The 10401-nt window shown below is 47.3% G+C and overlaps 1 protein-coding gene across 1 annotated transcript in view; it reads left to right on the top strand.

The window, feature by feature from the left end:
• GCN1 (GCN1 activator of EIF2AK4) overlaps positions 1 to 10401 on the top strand; it is an 88185-nt gene that overhangs the window by 69223 nt on the left and 8561 nt on the right. The window contains exons 49-55 of the mRNA XM_070763101.1: positions 149 to 418; positions 761 to 874; positions 3104 to 3334; positions 5089 to 5282; positions 6113 to 6227; positions 7653 to 7749; positions 9979 to 10127. Coding sequence (XP_070619202.1) covers positions 149 to 418; positions 761 to 874; positions 3104 to 3334; positions 5089 to 5282; positions 6113 to 6227; positions 7653 to 7749; positions 9979 to 10127 — 1170 coding nt within the window. The remainder of the gene's footprint in view (positions 1 to 148; positions 419 to 760; positions 875 to 3103; positions 3335 to 5088; positions 5283 to 6112; positions 6228 to 7652; positions 7750 to 9978; positions 10128 to 10401) is intronic.

The raw sequence follows: 10401 nt of genomic DNA, 5'->3' as shown, positions 1-10401 counted from the left end.
GTATTCAGAGGAGCCTCGCTCATCCTCCTCAGAATCTGACACAACCTGAGGTAGACAAGGAGCACTCAAAACTAGACGGACCAGGAGGTCTTTTTCTGCTGTCAATCTTCTGTGCTTCTACAACAGTTGGAAATTTATTTTCTCACAGGAGATGCTGAACTGCCAGGCGGTCATTCTGTCGGTCGAGGACGAGGTCGGGCAGCGGATCATCCTCGAGGACCTCTTGGAGGCGACTCGCAGCGCCGAAGTCGGAAGGCGTCAAGCCGCGGCCGTCATCCTCAACATCTACTGCTCCAAGACCAAGGCTGACTACACAGCCCACCTGCGCAACCTGGTCTCGGGCCTGATCCGCCTCTTTAACGACACCAACGCCGTGGTCCTGAACGAGAGCTGGGACGCCCTCAACGCCATCAGCAAGGTAAGAATTTGGAGGTGGTCGTGGGAGAATGAAGGAGGCGCCAGGTTTCCATGGAGCCAGGGGAGGGTAAAAACACCATCCCCCTGGAAGCCAAAAACGCCCTCCCGGAGCCTCTGTGCAAGCCAAAAATCAACTCACGCACGTTGGAGCTGAGCTAGGGTAGTGGCTCGTGTGCCAGCAGATAGGGCTCAGCGTGCCACCTGTGACACCCATACCATAGGTTCACCATGACTGGTCTGGGATCTGGCCTGAGCAGGGGTTGGACCGGCCTCCTTCCGGCTCTTATCATTCTGTCCTGGATGGATGGTTCCTCGTGTGATGCAATTCTGGTTCCTTTCCTAGAAACTAGACGCCGGCAGCCAGCTGGCCCTCATAGATGACCTCCACAGGGACATCCGTATCGTGGGCAATGATGCGGCCGGAGAACACGTACCTGGATTCTGCATTCCCAAGAAGGTAACGGGAGGGGGCAGACAAGGCTCCGAGCATCGTTGTTTTATCATTGCGAGGATGGATGGCGATTTCTCTTCTCTTTCTATTTCTATTCTATTCCATCCCATTCCATCCTCCTCTCTCCTCCTTTTCTCTTCCCCTTCTCCTTACTCTACTCTACTCTACTCTACTCTACTCTACTCTACTCTACTCTAATTCTATTCTATTCCATCCCATCCCATCCCATCCTCCTCTTCCTCTACTCTAGTTTTACTTACTCAACTCTACTCTAATTCTATTCCATCCCATCCTCCTCCTCTCCTCCTTTCCTCTTCCCCTTCCTCTTCCCCTACTCTGCTTCTACTTACTCTACTCTAATTCTAATTCTATTCCATCCCACGCCATCCTCCTCTCTCCTCTCCTCCTTTCCTCTTCCCCTTCCTCTTCCCCTACTCTGCTTCTACTTACTCTACTCTAATTCTAATTCTAATTCTATTCCATCCCACCCCATCCTCCTCTCTCCTCTCCTCCTTTCTTCTTCCCCTTCCTCCCCCCCTACTCTGCTTCTACTTACTCTACTCTACTCTACTTCTAATTCTAATTCCATCCCATCCCATCCTCCTCTCTCCTCTCCTCCTTTCCTCTTCCCCTACTCTATTCTACTTCTAATTCTAATTCTATTCCATCCCATCTCATCCTCCTCTCTCCTCTCCTCCTTTCCTCTTCCCCTTCCCCTACTCTATTTCTATTCTATTCTGTCTATTCTATTCTAAATTTTCATTACATAGTGTATATTGGAGGTAGTGACCCTTTGAAAGCTGTAGCGAATGAAATTTCATTTTAATGGGCGCCCATTCAAACTGAGAAGTAGAGTTATTCCAAGTCTAAGTCAAAAGGCCCCTGGACTTCCTTGCTTCTTTTTCCTTGCAAACCCTTGGCTTCTCCTGCAAGGAGCTCCTTCAGTTTAACCTCTTCTTGGATAAAAGGAGAGTTACAAGTATGGTGAGCGGCCTGGAAACCATGTCCTATGAGGAGCAGTTAAAGGATCTAGGGATGTTTAGTCTGCAAAGGAGAAGACTGAGAGGAGAATTGATAGCTGTCTACAAATATCCGAAGGGCTGTCACAAAGCAGAGGGATCAGCCTTGTTCTCATTGGCACATGGAAGGACTAGAAACAATGGGATGAAACTGCAAGGGAGTCGATTTAGATGAGATATCAGAAAAAACTTTCTAACACTAAGGGTGATAAACCAGCGGAACAGTTTGCCACAGGAGGTATGTTCTGTCGAGCTCTCTGGTAGAATCCTCCCAAAAAGGCACAGATACAATTTCAGACACACACACGTTTGAAAATTCAAAACAATGTTCTTTATAATGAAAATTCACTTAACCTAAGCCCTCTTTTGGGATAGCAAAGAGCACTCGTCTCCAACCATACTGGTAATTTGTACAAGTCCCTTATCAGTTCTGTGATACTTGGCTTGCAGCTGTGAGGCAATTCACAGTCCTTCTTTCACAAAGTGAAACACACTTTGCCCTGGTTCAGTTTCAAAGCGGGGAAAAATCAGCACACAAAAGGTCAAAGTCAGTAAAGCAGTCACGAAACACAAGGATCAGATAATCCTCCACAATGGCCAAACCCACAGGCTGCTCTTTATAGCAGCCTCACTAATGACCACAGCCCCACCCAACCACAGGTGGCCTAATTTTCTTTGATAATCATCTCTCAGTTGTTGTTGCCTATGCATCGCTCTCCGCATGCGTGGCTGTATCATTAACTCTTGTTCTGAATCCAAGGAGGAGCTAGACAATTGATCTCCTTCTGAGCTGTCTGCCACACTCTCCTCCTCCCTGTCACTCATGTCTTCTTGGTCAGAGGAGCCTTCATCATCAGATTCCACCGGGGGCAAAACAGGCCTGCAGCATGTGGATGTCTCCCCCACATCCACAGTCCTTGGGGCAGGAGCTGGGCCAGAGCTAACCACAACAAGGTAGTGGGCTCGCCTTCACTGGAGGTCTTCAAACAGAGACTGGACAGTCGTCTTTCTGGGATGGTTTAATGAATCCTGCATTGAGCAGAGGGTTGGACCCGATGACCCTGGAGGTCCCTTCCAACTCTATGATTCTATAAGATCTTTCCAAAAGCAGAAAGCCTTGTCATTAAACTTGGAAGCCGCAGAGGAGGGGGTGTAACCTTCAATGCAGCCCGCCTCTCCGCTGACCACACGCCTGTCTTGCCTCTCTTCCATCCAGGGTGTCATCTCCATCCTCCCTATGCTACGAGAAGGGGTCCTGACCGGCAACTCAGACCAGAAGGAAGAGGCGGCCAAAGCTTTGGGCTTGGTCATCAAGCTGACCTCCGCCGAAGCTCTGAAACCGTCCGTCGTCAGCATCACTGGGCCCCTGATCCGGATCCTGGGAGATCGGTTCAGCTGGAACGTCAAAGTAGCTTTACTGGAAACCTTGAGCCTTCTCTTGGCCAAGGTAAGTGAGAGGATGCTGGGAACGAAGAGCTCAGACGAAGAAACATAGAAACCTAGAAGATTGACGGCAGAAAAAGACCTCATGGTCTATCTAGTCTGCCCTTATACTATTTCCTGTATTTTATCTTAGGATGGATCTATGTTTATCCCAGGCATAAAGTGGTACCTCGGTTCTCGACCACAATTCGTTCCAGAAGTGTGGTTGAGAACCGATTTGGTTGAGTACCGAATTAATTTATCCCATAGGAAATACAGTGATCCCCCGGTTATTGCGTCCCCGACCATTGCGAACAGGGTAATTTGCGATTTTTGAACCCAGAAGTCAAAACACCATCTGCGCATGCGTGCCCTTTTTTCTATGGGCACGCATGCGTAGATGGCGCCGGGCAGATCAGCTGCTGGGCGGCTTCCCTGGGTCTTTCCCCTCTTGCTGGCGGGAGGGCGAAGCCTCCCCCAGCACCCCGCTCGCCCGCCCTTCGCCCGGGAAGTTCGCCAGGAGTCAACGGAGAACGGCGCGCCTGTTTTAAAACGATCGGAGCCGGCCGGCTCCAATCCTTTTAAAGCAGGCGCGCCATTCTCCGCTGACTCCTAAAGCGGGGAAGTTCGCCAGGAGTCAGCGGAGAACGGCGCGCCTGTTTTAAAACGATCGGAGCTTTCCAATGAGTCCCGAAGACAAACGTCAAACTTCCGCGTTTGTCTTCGGGACTCATTGGAAAGCCGCGCGGGTGTTTTAAAACGTTGCCGCCGACATGGGGGGCTTGCTAGCACCCCCCAAACCCGGGTTGGGGGTTCGGGGGGGTGCTAGCGAGCCCCCCATGTCGGCGGCGACGTTTTAAAACAGCCGCGCCGCCACCAATCTTCGGCTCTTCGCTAGCGCTGCGGAAGTTAAAAACACCATCTGCACATGCGCAGATGGTCTTTTTACTTCCGCAGCGCTACTTCGCGAAAACCCGCTCGTTGCGGGGGGTCCTGGAACGGAACCCTCGCAACGAGCGGGGGATCACTGTAATGGAAATGGATTTAATTGGTTCCCAGCCCCTGTTGACTCGCTGGGAACCAATTAAATCTGTTTTCTTTATTTCTTATGGGATAAAAAAATCTGAGGAGCTCTATAAGCGCTCCAAGCTGCAGGAAGGGTGGGGGTGGCTGCAATCCCGGCAGCTTCGGGGGGCTCCTTTCCTCAGTGCTTCATCTTGTTACCTGCACCGCAGCTGCACCAACTTTCTCCTTCCCAGAGGCGGCAACGGCGGCTTCCCTTTGAGTAGCAACAGCGCCGGGAACGTCACGTAATGAAGGGAAGCTGCTGGAGCGGCGGCAACTGCTGAGATGGCTCTGGCGGCTTCCCTTCATCACGTGACGTTCCTGGCGCTGTTGCTCCTCGAAGGGAAGCCACTGCCGTTGCCGCCGCCGGGAAGGAGAAAGTTGGTGCAGCTGCCTACAGGTAACAAGACAAAGCACTGAGGAAAGGAGCCCCCCGAAGCTGCCGGGATTGCGGCCGCCCCCGGCGGTAACATTTCGGATAATGAACAAAATTTTCTGTGGCTGTTCGGTCTGCGAATTTTTGTTCGGGTATTGAAGGAAATTTTTGCTGAAACTTTTGTTCGGTATCTGAAATGTACAACAACCAAAGCGTTCGAGAACCGAGGTACCACTGTACGTCCCCTTTTTCCCAGTTGCCGTTGTAACTCCGGCCACTTAAACGGAACGGTTACAGTGAGTTGGGTAACATTGGTGGCTAACGTGTCCCCCTGACAGGTGGGCCTTGCCCTCAAGCCGTTCCTGCCTCAGCTTCAAACCACTTTCACCAAAGCATTGCAAGACCCCAACCGGGTGGTCCGTTTGAAAGCCGCCGAGGCTCTGGGGAAGTTGATTGTGATCCACGCCAAGGTGGACCCGCTCTTTACCGAACTCTTGAACGGCATTCGTACCGGCGAGGACTCTGGCATCAGGCAAGTGACGGAGCTGACTCGGGAAGGGCTGGTGATTCCTCTCCTTCCCCTACCACCCCCGTCTGTTTCGCTCTGAAAAGCACATTTTGTAGAATAGAATAAATAGTACAGTAATAGAGTAGTGTAGAATAGAACAGTAGAATTGCATAGCATAGCATAGAATGGAGTGGAATGGAATTGGAAGAATAGAATAGAGTAGAGTAGAATAAAATAGGATAGTACAAGAATAGAATAGCATAGCATAGCGCGGAGTGGAGTGAATGGAATTGGAAGAATAGAATAGAGTAGAGTATAATAAAATAGTAGAAGAATAGAATAGCATAGCATAGCGCGGAGTGGAGTGAATGGAATTGGAAGAATAGAATAGAGTAGAGTATAATAAAATAGTAGAAGAATAGAATAGCATAGCATAGCGCGGAGTGGAGTGAATGGAATTGGAAGAATAGAGTAGAGTATAATAAAATAGTAGAAGAATAGAATAGCATAGCATAGCGCGGAGTGGAGTGAATGGAATTGGAAGAATAGAATAGAGTAGAGTATAATAAAATAGTAGAAGAATAGAATAGCATAGTGTGGAGTGGAATGGAATTGGAAGAATAGAATAGAGTAGAGTAGAATAAAATAGGATAGTACAAGAATAGAAGAGAAGAGAATAGAATAGTAGAAGAATAGAATAGCATAGCATAGATTGGAGTGGAATGGAATAGAGTAGAATAGAATTCTTTATTGGCCAACTGTGATTGGACACACAAGGAATTTGGTGCTTCTGTCATTTGGGTTTTAATTCCTGCTGACTTTCTGTTTTCTCTCCCTTCCTTCGCACCTTTCAGGGACACCATGCTTCAAGCCTTGCGGTTTGTCACCCAGGGGGCAGGAGCCAAAGTGGACGCCGCGCTTCGTAAGAGCATAACCGCCATGCTCCTCACCATGCTGGGCCACGAAGAGGTATCGCTCGCTGGAAACCCGGGGATTGCGTCACTCCCCAAGTTTGTGTTGAGAGCAGCTCATGGCCGGGGGGGGGGGGGAATTCTGGAAGTTGGAAGCCCCCACCTCTTAAAAGTGGCCAAGTTTGAGAAAGACGGCTCGAAAAGTTTGTTCTTTTTAAAATCATATTTATAACTCTTTTCAAACTGGTAACGAATGGAAGAAGGCAGCCGACTTCAAAGTGGGGATATAAGCAGTTTGGATGAAGAGGCCCAGTGGGTGCAACCCTACTAGGTGGCTTGACATCCGAAGGCACAGACAGTATTGTGGGTATTAGTTGTTCAGCAGTGATAGCATTGGTGGGGAAACCTGTCTTTGTGTCTGGTTGTTTTGGCACACAATACCCTATAGCATTGAAAGAAGTTGAGAGAGAGAGAGTAGATAAATGGATGGATAGATAGACGGACAGAGAGATAGACGGACAGATAGCTGGACAGATAGACAGATGGATAGATAGATGGATAGACAGATAGATGGAGAGAGAGAGAGACAGATAGACGGACTGATAGATAGATAGATAGATGGACAGATAGATAGATGGACGGACGGACAGACAGACAGACAGACAGACAGATAGATAGATAGATCGATGGACAGATACACTGACAGATAGATATATGGACAGATTGACAGATAGATGGACAGATAGATGGATAGATAGATAGATAGATAGATAGATAGATAGATAGATACTGTAGATAGATAGATGGATGGATAGGTGGAAAGATTGACAGATAGATGGACAGATAGATGGATAGATGGACAGATTGACAAATAGACAGATAGATAGATGGATAGATGGATGGATGGATGGATAGATAGTTAGATAGATAGATAGATAGATAGATAGATAGATAGATAGATAGATAGATAGATAGATAGATAAATGGACATATACACTGACAGATAGATGGACATATACACTGACATATAGATAGATGGACAGATTGACAGATAGATAGATGGACAGATAGACTGACAGATAGATGGACAGATAAATAGATAGATAAATAGACAGATTGACAGATAGATAGAGAGATGGACAGATAGACTGACAGAAAGATGGATGGACAGATGGACAGACTTCTTTGTGATTGGGCACAAAGAATTTGTCTCTGGTGCATAAGCTCTCAACGTACATACAAGCGAGTCCATAGATGTTTTCTCAGCCCTCTCTCCGGCTCGTGCAATACACACGTTCTCAATGGAAGGCTGCCGTTGCGATTATTTTTTCTGCAGTCCTAACTATCGGTTGAAAATATCCATATAAAATTTCTACTGGAAAGCTGACATTATAAAGAGAACCGGCGTGCAGTTGTTTTGGGCTGTTTTAACCTTTGTAGCATTCTGGGTTGTTGTTGTTGTTTGTTTTTCTTCCCTCGCCAGGATGCGACTCGCATGGCCTCTGCAGGTTGCTTGGCCGAAATGTGTGCCTTCTTGACCGACGAAGAACTCGGCGGGATCCTCCAGAATCATCTTTTAGGTGGGCTTTTGGGAGAAACTTCCCAGGAGGGATGGAAGGGATGCGGTTTTTCTATCGCTACAGGAAGTCCTCAGCCACCACAAACAGGGCCCACAATTTCTGTGGCAGAGCAGCAGTGTGGTTATTTAGGCCATTGTTGATCACATCTGGCTTTCCTCATTGATGTTGCTGATTAGAAGCTAGTTTGGAGGGTCACATCTGTCGTAAATGCAAACCGATTCCCAAGGGCCTGAATTTTGACCATAAAATTCAGGAAAAGCAAGTAGGATGCTTGGCTACATAGCTAGAGGTATAACAAGCAGGAAGAGGGAGATTGTGATCCCGCTATATAGAGCGCTGGTGAGACCCCATTTGGAATCCTGTGTTCAGTTCTGGAGACCTCACCTACAAAAAGATATTGACAAAATTGAACGGGTCCAAAGACGGGTTACAAGAATGGTGGAAGGTCTTAAGCATAAAACGTATCAGGAAAGACTTCATGAACTCAATCTGTAGAGTCTGGAGGACAGAAGGAAAAGGGGGGACATGATCGAAACATTTAAATATGTGAAAGGGTTAAATAAGGTTCAGGAGGGAAGTGTTTTTAATAGGAAAGTGAACACAAGAACAAGGGGACACAATCTGAAGTTAGTTGAGGGAAAGATCAAAAGCAACATGAGAAAATATTATTTTACTGAAAGAGTAGTAGATCCTTGGAACAAACTTCCAGCAGATGTGGTTGGTAAATCCACAGTCACTGAATATTAAACATGCCTGGGATAAACATAGATCCATCCTAAGATAAAATACAAAAAATAGTATAACGGCAGACTAGATGGATCATGAGGTCTTTTTCTGCCGTCGGTCTTCTATGTTTCTATAACGGAATGGCAGAATGACAGAGTTGGGAGGCACCTTGGAGGTCTTCTAGTCCAACCCCCTGCTTAGGCAGGAAACCCTACACCACTTCAAACAGATGGTTGTCCAACATCTTAAAAACTTCCAGTGTTGGAGCATTCACAACTTCTGGAGGCAAGTTGTTCCACTGATCATAGAAACATAGAAGATTGACGGCAGAAAAAGACCTCATCGTCCATCTCGTCTGCCCTTATACTATTTCCTGTATTTTATCTTAGGATGGATCTATGTTTATCCCAGGCGTGTTTAAATGCAGTGACTGTGGATTTGCCAAGCACGTCTGCTGGAAGTTTGTTCCAAGCATCTACTACTCTTTCAGTCAAATAATATTTTCTCACGTTGCTTCTGATCTTTCCCCCCAACTAACTTCAGATTGTGCCCCCTTGTTCTTGTGTTCACTTTCCTATTAAAAACACTTCCTTCCTGAACCTTATTGAACACTTTAACATATTTAAATGTTTCGATCATGTCCCCCCTTTCCCTTCTGTCCTCCAGACTATACAGGTTGAGTTCATGAAGTCTTTCCTGATACGTTTTATGCTTAAGACCTTCCACCATTCTTGTAGCCCGTCTTTGGATTCTGCGAATGCTCCTACATTCCTTCTGTCACTTTTTTTTAGTGCAATTGTAACCTTGAACAGTCACTAACTGAGTAATTGTAAGCCAAAGATAACTACAGTAATACCTCATCTTACGAACTTAATTGGTTACGGAAGTAGGTTCGTAAGACGAAACATTGTTTCCCACAATGTAAAAGCGATTAATGCGTGCAAAGGGGGAAAAAATTGCAAAATGGCGCTCCGCTGGGCGCCGCCGCCCATCTGTCACCTTTTAAAACAGCCGGGGGGCTTCTCGGTGTTCTCCCGAACGCCGAACCCAGAAGTTCGGGTTCGGGTGCCAGAGGCCACCGAGAAGCGCCCGGCTGTTTCAGAAGGTTACAGCTGGGCGCCGCCCCCGGCGGAACGCCGTTTTTGCAATCACCAGCGGCGTTTTCAGCCCATCTGGAGGCTGGAAAGGAGGTGGGGAATCCCAATAGGGAATTCCATGGGCGGAGCTTTGACATCACGAAGGCGTCCTTCCTGGAGGCCGAAACGTGGTGGGTTCGTAAGCCGGAAAAAGTTTGTAAGAAGAGGCAAAAAATTTCCGAACTCGAGTTCGTATCTCAAGATGTTCGTATCATGAGAGGTTTAAAAAAAGGTTAATTTCCTCAGTTTTGGACACCGACTCTAAAAAGGTGTAAATAACTGGTCGGTTTTTTTCCTCGGCACAATGATATTGGGAAAGGACGGTTATGATGTTGGGCTCAAGGACCATCTTTCTTTTGTTCCACAGCGGATGTGTCCGGCATTGACTGGATGGTGAGGCATGGACGCAGCCTGGCCCTCTCGGTCACCGTGAATACAGCGGCCAGCAGACTGTGTGCCCCCAAGTATTCGAATAACGTCCATGAGATGATCTTCAGCAACACGGTCGCTGACCGAGTAAGTTATCTCCATCTGTTATTGTATAACATAGAAACATAGAAGTCTGACGGCAGAAAAAGACCTCATGGTCCATCTAGTCTGCCCTTATACTATTTTCTGTATTTTATAACGGAGTTGGAAGGGACCTTGGAGGTCTTCTAGTCCAACCCCCTGCTTAGGCAGGAAACCCTACACCACTTCAGACAGATGGTTACCCAACATCTGCTTTAAAACTTCCACTGTTGGAGCATTCACAACTTCTGATGGCAAGTCGTTCCACTGGTTAATTATT

The sequence above is a fragment of the Erythrolamprus reginae genome, chromosome 10 (assembly GCF_031021105.1).
Source record: "Erythrolamprus reginae isolate rEryReg1 chromosome 10, rEryReg1.hap1, whole genome shotgun sequence".
Classification (NCBI taxonomy): Eukaryota; Metazoa; Chordata; class Lepidosauria; order Squamata; family Dipsadidae; genus Erythrolamprus; species Erythrolamprus reginae.
This window is presented reverse-complemented; position numbering and strand designations above follow the sequence as displayed.